Source organism: Thermobia domestica, chromosome 1 (assembly GCF_964235325.1).
Source record: "Thermobia domestica chromosome 1, izTheDome1.hap1.1, whole genome shotgun sequence".
In the NCBI taxonomy this organism is placed as follows: Eukaryota; Metazoa; Arthropoda; class Insecta; order Zygentoma; family Lepismatidae; genus Thermobia; species Thermobia domestica.
In genome coordinates, this window is record NC_137454.1 from 160,147,650 (window position 1) to 160,169,663 (window position 22,014).

The 22,014-nt window shown below is 33.9% G+C and overlaps 1 protein-coding gene across 3 annotated transcripts in view; it reads left to right on the top strand.

Moving 5' to 3' along the window:
• The window catches only part of Akh (Adipokinetic hormone), a 49,990-nt gene that overhangs the window by 20,188 nt on the left and 7,788 nt on the right, over positions 1–22,014 (top strand). The window contains exon 1 of one of the 3 annotated variants that reach the window (XM_081734215.1): positions 21,353–21,472. The exons of 1 other annotated variant lie outside the window; for it this stretch is intronic. In XM_081734215.1, coding sequence (XP_081590341.1) covers positions 21,404–21,472 — 69 coding nt within the window. In that variant the 5' untranslated portion in view covers positions 21,353–21,403. Of the gene's footprint in view, positions 1–21,352; positions 21,517–22,014 lie in introns of those variants that run through there. One more of the 3 variants, XM_081734234.1, reaches the window with a different exon arrangement.

A 22,014-nucleotide genomic window follows, 5' to 3' on the forward strand; every position in this document is an offset into this window, starting at 1 on the left:
CAGAATAATGAATTAATATAAATAATAGAATAATGACTCAAGAATAATTGCTGAATACTAATAATAATGCATTAAATATTTGAAATAACGCATGTAAACTATCAGCTTCTTCCAAGTAGAAAACCACATATGTCTCTGACTTTTAGCTATTATAAATAATAATAATAATAATAATAATAATAATAATAATAATAATAATAATAATAATAATAATAATAATAATAATAATAATAATAATAATAATAATAATACAGAAAAACCGAGTTCTCACGGACTCCGTATCTCTTGCAAATATTTTCTTCAAGAATTTTCTAAGCTTTCCTATTGTAGTTATTTAAGAAAAATTACTTCAAAAAGAAAAAACTTTTAATAAGCCATATTTTCAATTTAAAGGCTATTCTGCATTATCAAAATAAAATGTTATTAAAAACTATATTATTATTATTATTATTATTATTATTATTATTATTATTATTATTATTATTTCAAGAATTTGATTAGAAAGATTGACTTCATACGTAGATGAAACCATAGAAGATTATAAATACGGATTTACTGACTCCATATCGATCAAATATTGACCAAACATCTAACATTTTCCAAATCCCCGGAAAGAAATGGGAATACAACAGCTGGGTACATGAATTCTTTATTTATTTCAGTAAGGTCTACAACGGTTGAGATGATGCCACTGAAAACTGACTTGAAATTGGTACGAAACATTGTTTTGCAGGTGCATAGGCAACCCAACTTACACCCTCAAGTTGTTAGTTGGATTTCATTTCCTCCCGCTCCCCTTGCATGTCTAAAGCATTCTTTGTCAACTCATTGCTGCTGTGAGGTAATATACTCCTTCTGTTCAGAGAGAAATTAGCCTGGAGAGATTTTTGAATCGAGCGCTAGAATATATTCATCAGTTCTACACGTTAACTAAATGTAAGAATTCTTCACGTTTAAGAAGCTGTTTTAGAACAAAGCAGATTTGTTCTCAAAAATACTGTAAGTATTACCTGGAGAATATACGTAACTCAAGAAGAAACGATCTAAAGTTACTAAACGTATGTGACTAATCAAAGTTTGTGGCGGACGACACGAAGAGAGACAAAAAGAGAAGGAAGGGAGATTCAAATATGGGAAAAGAATAAGATACACTCAAATATGTTAAAAGTTAGAATTGGAGAAACAAATGATCGGACATTATGTATATTCTGAGGAAAAATGTTATTTTTGTGAAGCATAGGAATCAAAGTTCCTTAGTCGAACTGCGAACATCGCACCAGTAGTTGTCGAATGAAAGTGGAGAACTCTTTTTCGAGCAGGGAGAGAAAAATCTTAATATTTGGAGATTGAAGAATTAAAATAATTCAAAGCTTTCGTAGATGGGTTTCGAACCAGGAACTTTTTTCTTATGAAGCCACGATATTAACCACTGATTCGCGAAGACTACTAATTGACGAGGCATCCATGTTTTCTCTCATACTGTATCTCTATAACGTTAACACTCGTAAAATTTGAAAATTGGAAATATACTTTTATTTCTAGTATGAATAGCTAATTATTATCAATACTATTAAGTACAACAAACGTTGCAATATGTAAAAAAAAAAAAAAAAAAAAAGTTTAAGATGCATCGTAGGCAAGAAAGTTCAGCATCTGAAGTACTGCGAGATGTCACACGTAAAATCTCACAAAACAGCGGATCTATATAGTATTTCTAGATGATTAGTAAAAATACGAAATCTGATATCAGATATTAAAGAATACAGGAGTTAGAAGGATTGTTAATATTGTAATCTACGGAAAACCTTATTTGCACATTAGTTTCGAACTTCTGCTAACCTTCTCCACTGGTCTAGTGACTAGCTCGTCTGCATGTGATCCTCGTATTCGATTCTCGATGAGAAAGCATAAAAAAATAACATTGCAATCATTCAATTTTATTAATCTTTTTTAGATTAAAGGGCATAACCATTAGGTGTTAAACTAAAAGATTCATTTATTTTCGAACTTCTACTATAAAAATTATTATATACAGAATATATATAAAATATTTGTATACATTCTTTCGAACAATGCTAGCTTTAGACCCAGCTACTGTACCTTGCGATGTCTGTCGCTCAGATTTCGAATTTTTACAAATCTCGATAACACTTTATACAGGGTGGCGAAAAAGTAGGTATACAGTCCGGTACTGTTCAACTTATTGCTTTTTATATATTTTTTTTATTGTTATCTTTCAGGTAGACTTAGTTTCTTTATTATTCGTTCTTAATGTGTTTTTACTTAAATCTTAAGCTCGAAACAGCCGAAGCAAATAATCATATAAGCTAGAATGTTATACTTGATCAATTCAGGGGTGTATACCTACTTTTGGGCCACCCTGTAGAAATATATATATATATATATATATATATATATATATATATATATATATATATATATATATATATATATATATATATACACTGGGTGATTCAATAACAACGTACCAGGCTTATATCGCAGCTAATACTGCACGTAGAGCCTTCAAACAAAAAATTGCATTACCAAATCGTATGTGTAGAATGCAGTAAAAATAGTAGCGAGACCAGTAGCGTCTCGTGAATACCTCCAACGGGGATCATCTGAAAAATTTGACATGGAAACAGGGGTTGTTTGTCCGTCCATTGAAACAAGCGCACAATGGGGGAAACGTCGAGAGGAAACACCCTCGCACCATGTGACTTTCACCTAGTAATGCGACAGTGTTGCTGCCAACGAGGAAGAAATATGCCAAGGTGTTTCCTCTCGACGTTTCTCCCATTGTGCGCTTGTTTCAATGGAGGCACAACCAACCCCTGTTTCTATGTCAAATTTTGCAAATGACCCCGTTGGAGATATTCACGATACGCCAGTGATGTCGCTACTATTTTTATTGCATTCTACACACACGATTTGGTAATGCTTTTTTTTGTTTGTTTGAAGGCTCTATGTGCAGTATTAGCTGCGATATAGGCCTGGTACGTTCTTATTGAATCACCCAATATATATACATATATATATATATATATATATATATATATATATATATATATATATATATATATATATATATATATATATATATACCATGTCTAGATGTCCGATTGTTGAATGAGAATGTTTACTTGTCAGAGTGAGGATCGTGGGTTCAAATACCATCCGAGACTGAAAAATTAGTTTTGAAGTGAGAATATAACTACTTAACCCTGAAGATCGTAATAGAAATAAGTCGTTGGCACACACATACAAAGAAATACTACATAATGAAGATGGTGAGTCCTCATATCATTTCTCTCCTTGTTGTGAAATATAAAATGTTCTCTATCGACAACAAAATTGTGATTACCAATTGCATGAACTTTCAGCAGAGGGCGTACGATTATGTTGATGACAACGGGAGGAAACCAATCCTTGTTTCGTGACATCACGTTAGCACGCATCACGGTCTGCACGGGCTCTTGCCTACAAAGCATATATCACTTCGGGCACGGACCATAATTTTTTTAAATATACAACCATATTTCACGGGCCTTTTCTAGCCTAACTTTGTAAATGTACCGTACAACGACATTTATTGGACGTTTTGGCCGTTCTTTCTGGAGAACTTTTAAAGCACAACTGCAAAATTAAACTTGTAATTGCTGTGAATAAAAATACAATTTTGCGTAAATTATAAAGTTTCTGTAGTTCTAGCTTATTTCGGGCTCATTGGATTATCATACGAGCTCGGACCGGGCTTGAGCTTAAATGCTAAAACACATTTCGGATTCGGGTAGGGCCTCACATAAATTCACGGGCAGGGCCGGGCCCGTGCTAAAAATTCCGGCCTGTGGATACCTCTACATCACATGAAGCACCTTCTGTTCAAATACCACAAAAGTATACTTTGGGTGGCTTTTACGTACTTTACATGCTAATGGAGCATCTTTTTTCTTCATTTGCCTTTATTTATTACTTTGCTATTAGTTGCTATTAGTTTGCTTCTGGTGTAAGATGAATTTGTTAAAAATGGTGTAATGGCTTTAATTGAGTCTGTGGGTAGGAATTATACTGAGACAGGAGCAGAATATGAGACGTTTCTCTTGCGACAGTGCGGAGATGGTAGAGGCGATATATATATATATATATATATATATATATATATATATATATATATATATATATATAGTTGTGCTATATATATATAACAGAGTCTGAGAGACGTCAAAGAGAAACCATGAGACAAAAGTTTCCTCTGCAGGTTAAGTGCCCGAGGCCGTCAATACTTTTATTTCTGACGGCACAATGAGAAACATCCGTATATTGTATAGGGATATTGTATACACAGCGGTATATTGTATCATACAAATATACGGAATCCTTATGTTTATTGCGGAAATAAGTACGGAGCATACGTTATCCATATGCTACATACTTTTCCCGCTTAGATGTTACATCATGCCTTGCAAGGTGTATGACATCTGTCTTCCATATAATACATACATATACGTATGTTACATATGTCAGCTATATGTTACATAATTCCATCTGTATGTGAGATCCTGACTGCCTATATCAGTTCTTTCGTTCGTACGTAAAGTACTTTCATTCGGAATACTTGTACGGAAGGTACGTATAAAATATACGGTTTCCGTTATTCGTTTGCTATACGTTAAGTCCAAAAACTACAGGATTTACACACGTAACCTGCGTTTTTACGTACCACATGCGTATTTTTTTTTCTCAGTGCAGTTACGGGAGGAAGCTATTGTGGGAGACTGGTCGAACAATCCACCACGAAAATCTGACGAGCTTGGGAATGTGTGCTATCTGTTGCACACAACACTGTATCTCTCGCCTGGTAGCAGTGTTGCCACAATCCTAGCTCTGGAGTGGGCTGAAAAATAGTACCAAATTGAAACAAAAAGGGCTGAATTCGTTATTTTATACCAGTGTAATAGATGGCTCTATAATACGAAACTAAAAGAGGTAAAGTTCTAGAACACCCTCCCTCCCTCTTCCAAGAGTCCAAATCAAGAAAGTGCTCTTTTTAAAAATTACTTTAAAAAAAATCCAAATAGGAGGATTCTGAACAACCTTGGAAGTAAATAAAACTTTTCTCGCACGTAGGAAGTATAACAGAGGCCACAAATTAAAAGGAAAAATAGTTACAATCTTTCGTATGAATTGTAAGGAAGTCAAACGTGACTCTAATTCATAGTGACCAATAGACCAAAACGGTATTATGGCCATATGAAAACATATATAAAACGAGGAACAAATCAATCATCTCCGAATTTGTGTGTAAACAGTACGTTATAATAAAATATTAAAATATAAATTATTACACCTTATTCTCGCTTATTTTACGACCGAAGGAGAATAATCGACTGTAAGAAGAATATAAGGAAGTAAACTGCATGGAGTTAAAAAATGTAAAACCGGTCCAAGGTGCTAGATCCTTCCCTGAAAGACATCATAACACATTATTAATAATTTTAAGTTACAATCGTATCTATTATTACTAACTAGTGCAGCACATATTCACATACAGAAGCAATATTTGTTAAATGGTGCTGAATTGGGTAGAATTGTACCAATTTTTTCACAAAAGGGGCTGAAAATGCCAGCGTGGTACCAACGGGCCGATGATTGACAGAAAGGACTGAATTTGGTACAATTGTACCAAGTGTGGCAACACTGCCTGGTAGATTGAATGGCGGCGACATAGAATCCCAATCGAACTACGCAGGGGTGCCCATCCCCCCCAAAACTGATGGCGCACTCGACCCCAAAACTAATAATCTCTTCCCTCCTCAAAACTCAAGTCCTCTAAAGAGCTCCTCCGTGACTAAGCGGTTAGCGTACGCGCCTTTGGCGTGGTAGACCCGGGTTCGATTCCCGGCGGGAGCTCATGTGGTTCGGATTCCACGTTAATCAGTAGGTCCACGTCTCATATAGCCTCGCTGCTGAACAGGACGTAAAACTCAAAATCAATCAATCAATCAAGTCCTCTAAAAACAATTGCCCAGTGTAGCAGTAGTTTTTATAGAACTAGTAATTGTTATTTTTGTTGTTTTTATTTCCTGTAGTAGTATTATAGAATGCTTGTAGTAGTAGGGTCTAGTAGGGACATTAGTAATTATAAAAATGACATTACTTTTATTAGTAGTCTTAGTAGTATACAACACTAAATATGTTCTATAAGGATATTGAAGGGTATAAAAACTTCTACACACTGTGTATGGCACAGGTATTCTTTTTTTTACATTTAGTATTATTATTTTTTTCTTTACAAAATATTGATATAATTTCCTTGTACACGAAAAGTAAGACGCAAGTTACAAGTTATTGAGTTTGATACCAAAAGAAAATGTTATCCTCGAAATTAGCCTATAAAAAGAAGTGATATCCAACAAAAAACATTCCTGTAAAAGAGCCAAGTACGAGTGGCCTTAAAAAGAATTGAAATCACAAAAATAGGCGCCAAGTTCTGGTGGACAACAGTTACAAACACTCACTGGCTCACTTCAAATTTAGATTTGAAACTTGGCTGTTGTCTGTATGGTTACCACTAGCTCACAATTATGTCAAACTACTTTATAATTTTCAACAGACAACATAGGCAAGTTTCAAATCTAAATTTGAAAGTGATTCCTTGAGTGTTTGTAACTGTTGTTCACCAGAACTTGGCGCCATTCTTTCATATAGCAACTTGCGCGGTACTTCATTCATAGTTTCTAAGCAGGGGGTAGGGGGATTCATTCTCGAGATTAAAAAAAAAAAAAATCGCATCGTGTTCCAATGTTATTCTGACGACAGCAAAATTACTTATTCGACATTAGAGTAAAATTCTTCCCCAATTTTGTTATTCCCCCCAATTTTTTTCTCGATGGCACAACTTGCGCCATTCATCCCTCCTGTGGGCGGCCCTTCTCTCTTAAAACGAACCAACCTTTCCTTTCATACGGCTACTTGCGCGGTACTTCATTCATCGAGTATCGAAGCAGGGGGTATGAGAGGTTCACCCCGGAAAATTTTTGAAAATTGGCTTCTCAAAATCGTGTTTTAATGCTATTCCGACAGTAAAATTGCTAGTTCGAAAGTAGAGTAAAATCCCCCCCAAAATTATTCTCAATGGCGCAGCTTGCGCCATACATCCCCCCTGTGGGCGGCCCTGGAACTACGTACGTTATTAAATGCTTTCCTAGTACCACAACCAATCCTCTCGAGGACTACGTAATTCTTCCTACTTATAAGCAAAGTTGCAAGGAGCAGAATAACTTGCGAGACCTGGTGACCAAGTTGTATAATGCTCGCTTGATAAACCAAAACAAGTTGAAGCAATGGTTCGAATTCTGCAGAGAACATTTCTTTTCCTTATCGCCAGGGACATTGGTATTACACCTGTTTGCTATGTATATCTCCCTACCCATTTCAATAATCATTTATCTATGTTAATCTACTAAATCTAAGCATATATAGTGTATACGTAAATTATTCAGAGGATTTTATATTACTTCTTCATAGAGACTTTTGTAAACTTTGTAAAATACAATGGTAGATTACAAATCACTCTGAATTTACAAAATTCATTAAGTTCAGTCGTATCGGTTAAAGATTGTAAAGATATAGCGCCTGGAAACTGAGCATCTGCGTTGCTGGTACATCAGCAATAATGGACTTTAAACCTATAATGGCATAATAATTAGTTAAAATTAATAATAAGCTTCTCAATCATTTTCTACAAATGTATTTGATGCAAAATATCACAGGATATCCAATCAACTCTGGTAAAAATCAACTCTGGTCACTTCCAGTTAGGAGGAAATACAACAGTTTTGTACTAACTATAGACTGACAAATATATTCAAAATTATCATTTTCCATGCTTTTGGGTAAATAATCGTGTATTAACATATTATCCGTATATGACACAATTTAAAAAATATATATATATTTCTCAAAAATAAAAAGTAATCTCATATTTGAAAACAATTCCGGCTAAAACTGGCTGCAATCATATTTAATTCAAACTTGAACTTGTGAAACGCTCAAAATGAATGTTACTGAAGGACAAACATATGCATGGTTCCTGAGAATCGAACCTAGGATCATCAGCGTGAAGCTTTCTAAACTATTAACCTAACAGATCATAACATGCATCTTTCTTTTTTATTGAAAATTCAACATTAGTATCCGAAAGACACTATTATGTGTACATCATCAAATAGCTTGTGCTCCTTTTTCTTCAAAATATAATACGTTTACGATTTTGTTTTCATTTTCCACTAGATTCGAATGTTACCTTCTATTGATATGCTTTGTACCTGCATTTGCATTACAGGCTAACAGAAATAATTACTAACTTTTCTTGCGTATGTTGGTAGTTTAAATAACAGTTTTCTCAATCGATGGCAGGCAAATTAAAAATAGCTTATTAATATCCTACATCATAACTGTTTCTTTCATAAGAATCATAATTTTTGCTACTGTTTCTATTAGTTTAAGTTCAAGAAACATTTTTGTTATAAAGGTTACTAAATTCCATTCAGGATTACAAAAATCGAACAAATGAGCGAAATCTCACATATAGTTTTTGGATTATATTATAAGATAATGGCATCCCATGCAGTTTTAGGCATTATAAACAACTTTCTGAGAATATTGCGGTGATTGTTTGGGTGTTTGTATGAAACTAGCAGAAGTGGCCGACTTCCTATCGGAAGAATAACGGTTATGCACAATTTTTAAAAATAATGAGCTGAGTAAAGTAAAAAATTAAATAAACTAAGAGCAACCTTTTCGTCTTTACTCTTCACAAAATAAGGAACTGAGTATAATTAATAGCAACAAGCAATACCTTCCGTGTTGTCCCTCTCAAAAGTACAGAATTGAGTAAAATAAATAAACCACAATCAACGCCGTCGGCGCTGCCTCTCTTAATCTCCGTTTCAGCTGATATGCACGTTCTTGACTAAACTTGGGCTTATCGCCAATCAGCTTGAACTAGGGGTTTGACGTTAATCACCGTCATTTTGGATATTTTATTTTTCACCTCCTCTAAGCATCATCTCATGCAGATGAGGGCTGAACTTAGTTGGCATCAGATGAGTCACTATTCATCTCAGCAACTCCGAAAATTATGGATTCGACATTATTATCGGTCGTTTTCGATTATTTTTACCCCTTCTCCCTAAATGTGTCTTATCTTAACAATATTGTTAATCAAATATATAACTTGTCAATTTGTTTTTAGAAATGAGGTTACATGCCGAGTTTCATCTTCTGAATATCAACAATTCGTGAAATATTCTATTTTAAAACACGTTTTAAATGTCGTCTTCATTTTGAAACCTCTCCCATCTCCTTAGGATACGAACTAAAACTTACATTGAATTTATGTTCTCTTTCAAACTATAGTCTTGTTTGAGTAAATCACTTTGAAGTATTCCAAGTCAGTGATATGGATTTGTATACCGGCCAAACGAACAAACACATATACGCATTCACTTTTATATAAACTATTCCTAATAGAAATAAAAGTATATTTATTAATTTTAGCCTCAAAACTGTTAGGGCTCTTGAGCCATTCGAGAGAACATGCTTTATCCGTTATGTGGTAGTCTCTGTGGGTGAGTGGTTAACGTTCTTGCTTGATACTAAAGACGTTGATTCGAAACCCATTTACAAAAGCTGTGATTTTTTTTTATTCTTCATTCTCCAAATGTTAAGACCTTTGTCTCCCTGCGTTGATGTTCCAAAAAAAGAGTTCTTCAGCTTCATTCACTGGTGTGAAACTTGCAAGTTCAGCCGAGAAACTGATTCTTATGCTCCGTAGGTTACAATTTTCCATAGAACATGGATACTGTCCGATCATTTGTTTCTCTAATTCTAACCTTACATATGCGAATTTATCCCACTCTTTTCCCATATTTGAACCTATTTTCCTTCTCTCCTTTTTTCTCAATGTCATCCGCCATGAACTCTTGGAACCAGATGTAAGCTCTCTACCAACGACCCGTCGTGACTCTTTATAGATTTTTTGTTAGTAGACTGTTGATATTTAAGCTTTTCAAACAGTAAAAATAGACACAAAAGTCAGTAAAGAACTAATAATTGGCATAAAAAAAACAGCTAGTATTCAATGACAATATGAACATCTGCATGTAATTATTAAGAAAGAAAGGAAATAAATCATTGAATAACACTCACAGTAGTTTTTGAGTAACGAGTTCAACACCAAACCAGAATCGTAACTAGGCGTCGCGTGCTATCTAGAGAGAAGATCCTGGTTTTTGCTGAGGGTTCGCATTTTTAATTGGCGCCATGACAATACGAAGGTTATATTGCAAGTTTATTGCTCTGCTTCCGAATTAGAGACTTTGGGCACTGCAAAACCTTGTGTCGTCATCAGTAGTGTAACTAGGATTTTTTTCAGGGGGGGGGGGCAATGAAGGGCCCAAGAAAATTTTGAGGGGGCCATCTCCAATGAATGATTTTTCATATATATATATATATATATATATATATATATATATATATATATATATATATATATATATATATATATATATATATGTTTTCATCTTTGTTGTTCATGATTTTACTCTTTTACGGTGAAAGTGTAAGAATTTACTACTTCAAACAACTAAGGTACATTAATACAATTGATTTCCAATATAAGTAAGTAGTAATTTAATCGCTGCATCTAAAATATGTATGGCTGGTAGGTTTAACTGGAAGCAGAGAAATACACTTTTACAGGTCAAGAAAATAACTTAGAGGTTCATGCCTCGACTTAAAAGAGGATCTTTCTATTCTTGTGGGCAGCAGCAAACTTATCAACAACTTCTTCAGGATCTAACGGTTTAGCGATTTTCTTCAATATAAAGTAATCCTAAGTTTTTCAACCTATCATCAGTCACTGAATTGCCTATATATCTTTAATCTTTTCAAACATGAGAATGGCCTTTCACATGTAGCACTAGAAACTTATATAGAGATTATATGTAACTTGTTGGTTTCTAGGAATGCGTTTTTGTAGACGCAAAGATGAACGAAATTCACCAAGGAATCAACTTTGGTTTTCTATCGTCTTCATACAACTTAATTGTGTTTGGGAGGATTTTGAGTTTACATTTAAATATTTCCAGATCACTTTCATAATACTGGACCATATGCTCCACAATGTTGTAATTTAAAAAGTTTTCACCTTTTCGATGTAGAGTGGTGATTGATCTAATGATTTTGCTACATGATCCAAAGCGTTTTTCCGTCTCAGTGATTGCTTTATCAATAGTAGGCAGAAAAATGTATCTTAATATATTATCTTTAGAAAATTTCATTTTCTGCCTCCAATGAAGGAAGAGATTAATCCAAAATGAATTTGTGATATTTCGATGGGGAATGTCTAATTCGTTTCCACAAGGAACCCCTATAGCCTATCTGTTTCCGGGTCTGGAATTTCAGGACCATTTTCTATGCATATCGACAAATATTCTTGATAAATTTGTTCGAATGTTGTTCGTTGAGAGTCATATTCTCCAGACCACATTTTCGACAGCGTTTGAACTAGTGAATCTACAAGAATCAAACCTTCCGACATGTCTGCATCTACTTGAAATAAGGCGAAGCTCAAAGTTATAGCATGGCAGCAGTAATATTAAATTTTATCCGAAAACATTCCATAGATGACATTTATTTCTCGAGTGGAATGATGGAAGTAAATAAAAATCACAAGTTCCAGATTTGGTTTAATACCGCATAATAATATAAATAGTTGTTTGGTAGATAAACTGTAATAATAATAATAATAATAATAATAATAATAATAATAATAATAATAATAATAATAATAATAATAATAATAATAAAGTAAAATGTGATGTACGAGGACAAAAGTGCTTACGAGGCAGACGTCGCACAGAAACAGGAACTAGGACAGTGATTTGCCGTTCCACCCCACTTTAAATTATAAGCCTTGCTCTTGAAGCTTAAGTTTCACTCTAAAGTAAACTGCCAGTAATTATCATGTATTCTCAATATTTCAGGAAAATGTCAAAATTTCACGCTCTAAAAAATGGTAGCCTAATCAGTGACGAAACTAGACATTTGGTGCCCAGGGCAAATTTTGCGATTAGTACCCGTTTCATCTACATCCACACCAATAAACACACATATTAGTTTGCTGGCGCCCGGGCAACTGCCCCGGTTCCAGTATCTTGTTTTGATCTGGCCGTAGTTCAATTACTTGTTGTTACTTTTACCCTTGAGCTCTAAAACTGAGTAATGAATGTGCCTTTACGTTATTAAAATGATCAAGTGAGCACTCTTTGAAGCAAAAAGAGGAAATATGTTTTTCTTTCCCTAACATTAAACAGTGTTAGAACAGACATTTAAATCGGGACTCCTTACAGCAAAAGAAGTATACGTGGTCCTTTTCTTTCTTTCGTTTGTTTACCTTCACTACTTTTTAGAATTTGACGTGAATTCAAATACACAAACACTTCACACCCACACCGAATGGCCAAAGCTCAGCGGTAGAACATCAGCTTAAGATTCGGAAGATGGTGTGATTGATCCCTCGTGGATAAATTTTTGAACTGAGGAGATTACCAAGATTTTTCCTTGGTGGCCCTATTGACTAATTTCCCTTATTTCTATCCTCTGAGTCTCGGATGTTTCAAAGCCTTAAAATAAATTCAAATGTAGTTGAAATAACACTACTATTCTGTAGTCGATGCTAAATTAATATTGTAAGTTTTGAGATTAGATTTGAAGGAGGGGCATTAATTAGTATATCCTGTTGAAAATCCATGTCACCACTGATTTACTGTTCTGCATAATTCCTACAATGTAATTTTCTCAGAAATGCTTAATGCTTAATTTTCTCAGAAATGCATATTTTGACGCAGAATTAATAGAAACCTGTGATAAAAATTGGTATTCACTGACTGAACTTACTGAATGGAATATCTGTAGACCAGTCCCACAAACATCAGATAACAGGATGATACAACCTGGTCATGGGAGTAACTACACTTTTACACAAAACAGCATTACTGCCGCGACCAAGTTGTATCATCTCGGTATCTTACCTGATGGTTAGTAATCAGGAGATTGTAGCACTGCCTCTGTGATAAATTTCGGAATTTCTCTAGTAGTAGCAGTTTTGGGATTAAGCTACAGTTAAAATAGTTTAAAAGAAAATACTTCTGAAAGATTTATTTATAAAGAATCATTGATTTTTGTTAGCCTCATTTCCCCAGGCTTTAGTTAATAGAATAGGTCCACCAAGCACTGACTCCGTTTTCCTTGGAGATCGCTAGTATCGCTTATTAACATCGCAGCAGAAGGTTTCTACTTAGTTGCCACGGCCAAGAGCGTTAGGAAATTAGATGTACTAGAGACAAGACCAGAAGGTAGACGAGAAGGAGAACCAGTACCAGTAGCAAATAGTAGGTGTTGATAGTATTCAGTATCTTAATTTTCTCAAACTATTGGGATATGAACAGCAGAGAGAATGACAGAAATAATAAAAACTTCTGCTCTATTCTTTTACTGTATATTAAACAAGACCTCCCGATATTATTTGATAATAATAATAATAATAATAATAATAATAATAATAATAATAATAATAATAATAATAATAATAATAATAATAATAATAATAATAATAATACCAAATTATTTAATGGATGCTATGCATTTGTTCTATGTCGCCATAATCGATGGAAATTAATTACTTAGTATACGAAGACTTCTTTCGTCCAACACTAGTGTAACGTTTTACTGCAGTGCATGCTATTTGTAAGGAAGCATCTCTTATTTTAGTATGACTTTCAACATTGAAGCAAATCAGAATGCAGACTAATTTTGCTTTTTTTTTTTTTTTTTTTGTTCTTTGTCGAAAACAAAGACGACAACCAGATAAGGGACAGAGGTTAAAAGGAACGTTCATATGCTGAGGTGTCAGTGCATGCATCTTACAGATTTAGATAAATTAGATCTTGCTGTACTCCAAACAAAAAGGAGCCTGGAGATTTTTGCTCGGAACGCAGACTATTGCAATATACGATATTCTGCAGTTGGTAGCTTTGTTGTCGAGATATGTTTCGGTAGTAGTTTAACTTGCGGCCACTATTAATTCACCATTTGTCGACCTATAGCAGTATCACACTCTGTGTGGGGGGGCCGCTAGGGGGGCCAAGATTTTGAGCAAGGGGGCCTGGCCCCCCAGGCCCCCCCTTGGCTCCGCCACTGGTCGTCATTGGTAATTTTCATAGGTTTCAGGAGGAACATCATCCTTGCTTGATATAATGTACAATCTTTGAAGAAGGGAAAGAATGTAAACAAAGGCGTTTTTGAAGGTATGAGAATATTTTGTGACAAATGTCTTATTTAGGCTCTAAAAGGGCATTTAAGAACAAAAAATGGAATAGACATTTTTAGAAGCTTTATAAGGTTGGTAAACATTCTTCATTTCTTTAAAGGTTTTCTGTCCCATTTCAACAGAGTGATTATATAAGACAAGACCTAGTAGTTTAACGTAGAATTTTAATTACATACACCCCCACTTGGAACCGAACCAGGATTCCCTATCTGGAGGCAAGTACGCTAACCATTTTGCCACGAGAAAATAAATAGTGTTAGGGGCAGGAGTTTTTCGCAAAGTTTTCCTACAAAGCCGAGCGTTGGTTTTCTAACGAACTACGTCAGATTGAGTAAAGAAATAGGTAGTTTGAAGTCGCGACAAAATGCGATAACTGACATTTTGAACGAAATGTGCCGCAAAACGCGACAAATTGCGAATTTTTAAAAACGTAAATTTTAGTTGTTAAAATACAGAAATAAAAAGTACAAGTTTTCAAAGGGGAGAAAAATTTAAACTTAAATAACTTGTGCCTGTCGGCAATATGGCTTCCAATAACGAATACTGACTGTGAAAGTTTTTTTTTTTATATACAGCTTTGTAATCAATGATAGAAAGCTACAAATGAAAGAAGGAAATGTTGAAACATGCAATATGCTGCACTTTTCATCAGAATAATAATTTGCAGACGAGATATACTAGAAAATACTGCACTAATGTATTGTATGTATGTGTTTTTACATGCATATATGTTTTCGGTGTATGGCAATTGTGATGATACTGTGCTAGTGTATTTTAAGTTTTTGGACTTGTAAAAGAAGAAAAAGGTAATTTGTTGTTTGTAACTGCATAAAGAATAACTTTCTTGTCCTAAATAACATTATTGATTTATTCCTTATTACTTATATTGGGCTTACATTAGAATTTGTATAATTTATATTAGAGTTTGTAAAATAATTTACTTAGCGACAAAATGAGAAATTTTATGTCTCAAAATGCGATAAAATACGAAATTTTTAATTTCAAATGCGAAATATTTAATTTCAAATTGCGAAAAACTCCTGCCCCTAAATATTGTTCATTAATGACCCAAAACGGATTCATTACCAAACAGCCTAAGTTCCCAATCCATGCTTGCTTTCGTGAAAATATGCATTTTCTGTTCGAATTTCACTTTCCTACCTGTAATAAACTAACGATTGACCAAAGAATAAACGTTTCACGTAAGATGTTTGTGACGTTAGAATAAGTGTGTGCTGCTTTAGCAGTTAATGTGAACAAATACAACCAATCAACACTGCATCCGCATTTCCACTAAGTAGTTATTGTTATTTGTTTCTTTTATTAGCGAACTTAATTGAATGAACTATTTGATTTTGTTATAACCAAAACTGCGTTTCCCACCTCTTGAAAAAATACTTGAGTTGATAAAAGACGAAATATTCCTAACGTTGTAGTATAAAACAAATAATTTAGATTATTGAAATATGCTGTGTATATTTCAGTATATGTATCATATTTATACGGCTGATCTACTATTACATCTTTTCATATTCTTTCTATTATAATCTACTGCATAAAAAAGTAAGAAAAGAGACAAGAAGAAATCATAGACGCAAGTTGAAAAGAAGAGACTAAATTCCGAAGAAATTCTTTCTAATTTCCTTTTTCTTTAAGAAAAGAGAAACAATATTATACAACGATATAAAGAAGTTATTGATTGTAAGATGATATTTCCGGGAACAGTAGTAAACAGGAAATTAATTCGTAAACAAAGAAATAAAAATTAATCAAAATGTTTTAACTAAATCCTTAGGCGTTGAGTAGCTTCAATTTGGGGATAAGGAAATATGTATTCCTTAAAAAATAGATAACGTCCAAAGGCATAGTTTACAAATAAAAAAAAAAAAAGGAAAGCCATTTTCGGGAACTGAGATTACGTAGTAATAAGATTCTCATTTATGCTAAAGTGTTTCTCGCAAATAATGTATTTACTACAACCAACTGTCACTAAGAAATTCTGGAACGAAGTAAAAAAAATGCATTATTTGTATCATACAAAAGGTAAGAGCTTCCAACAATTAGGTTTTACGGAATACTTTTCTCGCCTAAAAACTAAACTGAACTCACTGCTTAGCTCAGAAAAGGGTACAGTCTACCATAAAGCATTTTGTTTGGGCGAAGTGTGCTTAATATACGGGATCCCATCAATATTTCTGGTTTTCTTAATGTATTTCAAATGTATTTAAGCAATCTTTACTAACATTATACGCATTATAGAAACTATTGAAAAGCATTATAATCAATAGTGTAAGTAATGCAGTGTTGCCAACCCGGTATGCACTTCTTTGTTTTCAAGTGACCTTTACGCCATGTTATTACGTATATAAGATGATTATATAATCGTGAACAAAAATATATGTATAATACGTAGCAGTGTTGCAAACTTTAAGAGTTATTTGAGAAGATTGCTACAGCTTTGATCTACAGATCGCAAAATTCATGAAAACAAGTAGTGGTTTTTGATTAAAGTAGTTCCAAAGAGAATTCTTCTAATATCAAGTACAAAAATATGTTACGCCGACTCAACAACATTGTCAGAATTTTTTAAAAAAAATCAATACTTCTGTATATATATATATATATATATATTCAGAACGGAATACCTTCTAAGCTAATATAAATATTTCCCATGTCAAAATAAAAACCGTAAAATATTATAGTGAATAACACAAAAGAATAATCAAGGAATCCGACTAGGAAGAGAGAGTAAGGTGAAAATCACTATATGAAGGTATTTTACCAGTTCTAAGTGTGGTCTTTTGGCTTGCATACATAATTTACGTACAGCAGACTAGAGTTTGAATATTATTCCCTCCATGTTCTTTTCTTATTTTAAGGCTTGATTTTTCGTCCGGGAAAAACATTGTAGGATAGTAGCAAAAATTTCATACACATCGAGATATCGAATACTATCATCAAGAAAATATTATCAAAATAATGGTCTTACTACCTTGTTATAGAAGTACGATTCTGCTGGAGACTCACTGCTATAGCCTTGATCCATACATTAGAAAAATTGATAGGTTCTTCTTAAAGTAGTTCAAAAGGGAACTATTCTAACTTCAAGTGTTAAAATACGTCGGCTATAATCAAATTATAAAATTATATTTCAGTAACTTTGTAAAGAGTTCAGTTCCGATCCGTTTCGATTAATGCTGGATCACTGTCTCTTCTCAAATAGCTCTTAAAGTTTGCAGCACTTACGTATTATAAACAGCGGCGCAAATCTGTCTTCAACATTGGAGGGGGGATGGCGGGTAAAACCGTTCCCATTTTTTTTAAAGCGATGTTCAAAATATTGTCACGGTATGCGTGTCACGTTACGCCAAAATTATGGAAGATGTTAAGATCTAAAATTTATTCATCTCATTAATTGGTTTCAGAAGGAAATAGTAAAATGTTTGTTTATTATTTTAAATTGTTGTAATTAGGTTGCAGACATGTTATATCATCGTATTACGCATTGCTGATGCTTGTTGTTTCTTCAAGGAATAGACACGAGTCTGCAGTGTCATAAGAATAACAAAAACAAATATGAAACAAATAAATGTAAAACGTTGTAGAAATTATGTCAACACATACACATAACCAAAATTAGGTAAAAGTGTGAATTTCGCAGACATAGGCTGTCTGGAGAATCTGGTCAATGAAAGAAAATGCAGAAATTGTGAATAAGCACAATTTCGGCTCAGAGATGTAAAACTTCAGAATTTGTAATCAAGAACAACAAAATTCGTCATCACGAACACGATGATAAAAAGCTAATGTTTGACGGAATTAGGATCAGTTTCCAAGGAGCAGTTTCCAAGGATCAGTCGTTAAGGGTCAGTCTTGGATTAGTTTCCATGAGCAGTCTTGGACGAGAAGTTGAGGATTATTCTCAATAGAGCCACTATTGGGAATCAGCTGTTAACTACGTTCCAGTGGACATCCATCCACTGTGAGGAAGTCAGAAGACGAACTTCGCAGCAAGAAGTTCGAACCTCCGTTCGTCAAGGTATGCTATAATACATCTCTGATATTCTAACGTTGACCAATTCACAAACAGTTCTATGAAATGTGAGTTAACAGTTTTACTTAATAGTACACATCACAACATCCTAGTAAAACTCTACTTTAAAAGCTAACTTAATAAATGAGTTCTCTAAAGGTAAACATTCTCAATTTTAATTGTATCACCTTTCGCATGTTTTGCTATAAAAATGCTACGCTGTAGGTTGGTGGAGATAGAAGGAGTTTAAGGTTTCCTACCTGCTTCAGATAGTAGGTAGAAGCAACGGATATTGTGTTATTTATATTTTACATCCCTGGTTCAAGCCACAGACACAGTATTTGTTGACAATATTTATGAAGCTGAAAAACAATATTGTGGAGGATCAGAGGAGCAGAATTGTTTTCGACATTGGGAGGCGGGCAAATTTGAGGCTTATTCTGGGAAAACATCAATTTCATCTCATTTTCGTTTGTGACAATCGGGCACAAATAATCACATTCCTCTCCCCCGAAAAAAAATAATTTCAAATTGGATTATTGAGAGGGGACAGTCTCTCCCAGTTCCAAGATTGAAGGGGACATGTCCCCCTCATCTCCCCGGGATTGTGCCAGTGAATATAAACATATTTGTTATTCACCGTTACCTAGTCGCCCTTCTTGTAATCTAAAGAATACAACTTAAATATTTGGACACATCATAGCAATGGAAATGAAGCAACTACAGGCCCAATTTCAGATCATAAATCTTGTCACACCCGAAAAACTTAATCAACGTATTGATTGATACTTGAAATACGAAATGTTTTCTCCCATTCCTGTGTCAAGAGAAGGCATAAATCTTCTCGATGCATGAACTTTACAGTGAAATAAGGACATTTAGGAACAAAACCTACCAAAATAAATCAATATACAAAAATTAAAACTTCCTGGGATTTACACTGGTAAAATGCAGCTGTTATATGTGGGGTTTTAATGCAATATTAAGTGTATATTGAAACGCATTACCAACAACAGTGCTTTAAATAAATTCCATATAAAGTGTATCAACGTACAAGAAAGTTGTTCCTTTTGTTTGCACCCAATCTTCTCTTGCTCCTTTATGCATTCAAACTTCACACTTGTAAACGATTTCACTGTTTGTCACCTAAGAATGTACTACGTAACATTTATGAATATTATTCACTTTGTCATTTGAATACTCTAATGTAGTGGTTCCCCTGGGGGAATGAAATGTGAGAAAGGGGGCGCAAGCAAACACAAAAATAAAATGTAAAATTATGAATAAAACATAACTTGTAATAAGCAAACTTCAAAACGCTGCATGTTGTCTTTTACATTCCTATTCAAGCTTTCTACTTTATTAAAAACTAAATAATTATCCAATTTATTTTTTTATTTTTTTTACAAAATTATCAAAAATGAGTACAAAATGTTATTTTATGTATAAGATGGAGTTCAAAATTTATCAAGTAAGGGCAAAGAAAGAACAGTCTGATAGTTGACATTGTTTTTCCTTAATAAGATTTTTTTATTTGGTGATAAATTCGGCGAAGCACATCTGAAATCACCACCCACTTCCAAATGGTCCCGATACTTTGATTTTATCGTGGTCAAATGTCAAAAATCCCGATTGACATAGGTAAGTTGTCGAGAACTGAAGAACTTTCAAGGCTTCCTTTGCTAGTCTTGGGTAAACAGACAGGAAACAAACACAAAATTCTTCCCAAGACGTTGACTGAAACAGTTTTTTTTTTTTTTTTAAATCTGAACAGCACTTTAATTCGATTATTTCCTCCCGAATTTCATGTGGAAGTAAATCCATACCAATGATAAAAGATTTCTTCCTCATTTTCAATGCCCAGTCTTCTTCACAGAAATAAGGAAAATATCGCTTGAATTCATCATAAACAGTCTAGGTGTGAGTTGATATTGTCTCTCCACGTGGTTAAATCACATTCTTTATTGTCAAGAAATTCATTTAATCGAGGAAAAGATGAAAAGTTGGGCGTGGAATCATTCAGACGGCGTTTCCATAGTAAAATCTTTTCCATAAACCTCTTGTCACGTCATAAGAAATTAGTATGTTCATGTTACTAGCTTGGAGTTTGAGATTGAGATAATTTCGTATTAAAAAAAAAAAAAAAAGTCTGCAAGATATGAAACAGAAATTATACATATGTCATTAGTAAAGAAAGTATAAAGTTCATCTTTCTCCTTTTCCTAAAAAATAGGAAAAATATTTTCACATCTGTCTTAAGCTCGTCCAACTTCATACGTATCAGCAAGTTTCTTCTCACAGTAAAGTCTTTAGATCTGTCTTTGAAAGCTGGATGTACTGTTGACAAGTCGTTCCAATCGAACGCGGCGGAGTGCATCATTGCTAAATACAGCATGGCATATAACACACTGTGGTAGTGGACTACCATCAAGGGCGTCCATATTGTGGTTTCCAATGGGGGGGGCAAGTATAAGTGACATTTCAAATATAGTCTCAAATTTTGCGGTAACTATTCTAAAATATCTATTGGGTTTTCGATCTTCCGAAGCACAATTTCCTCTAAAAAAGGGGGAGAGCGCCCCACCTTGCCCCCCTGATGGGCGCCCTTGACTACCATCATTTTCAATGAACGTAAAATCATACCATGTAATCTTCACTCTACAATTTTCTCTTTTAACTGGAAGCTGCCATTTTACTTTACACACATACTGACGAACACTCACACCACTTCAAAATAAACTTTTCAGACGAGAACACCAGTCTGAAAAATTAATGAAACGAGCAATAGCTTGTGAATGGTTCCATTACTGCAGATATAGAAAATCTGCGTTATGTTTATTACTCAGAAGTACAATAGCGACATTGTTAAAACAAGAAAGAAAGAACTTGTTGTCAATCAATCACTAATCAACGTTAAACTAAGTAATGTAATATTTTCGTGTATTAATTATTAGTAACAGTGTCGAAAATAAATGCTGATACTGCTCTACTATTTTTCGACATGTGGCTTGAAAAACGCAAGATTTATGAGGAAGTGCAGGGTAAACAAGATTGAGAACCACTTCTTTAATGTGTTGTTCCTAATGTGAGAAAATACTTGGTTTTGTAACTTGTTCAAAACTTTTCAACAACTTTTCATGTATCAGGAGTCATTCATGGTAGTTTTACTTATATAACAACGTAACAAAGTTATTACTTTAATTTAACAAGTTCAAACGAAGCTCTCTACTGTTCTGTAGTGTTATTCTCAAATGGAAAACCAAACAAAAAAAAAAAAAAAGTGGAGGTGGGTAATATTCTAACCTTAGTCTGTCACATTGGAATTTGGCAAGCTAACAACCAGACTACGGCGAGAACTGATTAAAGACGTTGTTTTTGATTTTCACTTCATTTTATCCTTACCTGATTCTTCGATGATTATTTTGTGTTATCCACTATGATGTTCTACGGTTTTTATGCTTAAAATATTTTGACATAAGAAATGTGTTATATTAGTTTGGAAAGTATTTCATTGTGAATATTTTTTACAAAATTATTATTTTTTTAAAAAAAAAAATTCTGACAACACTGCTCAGTCAGTGTA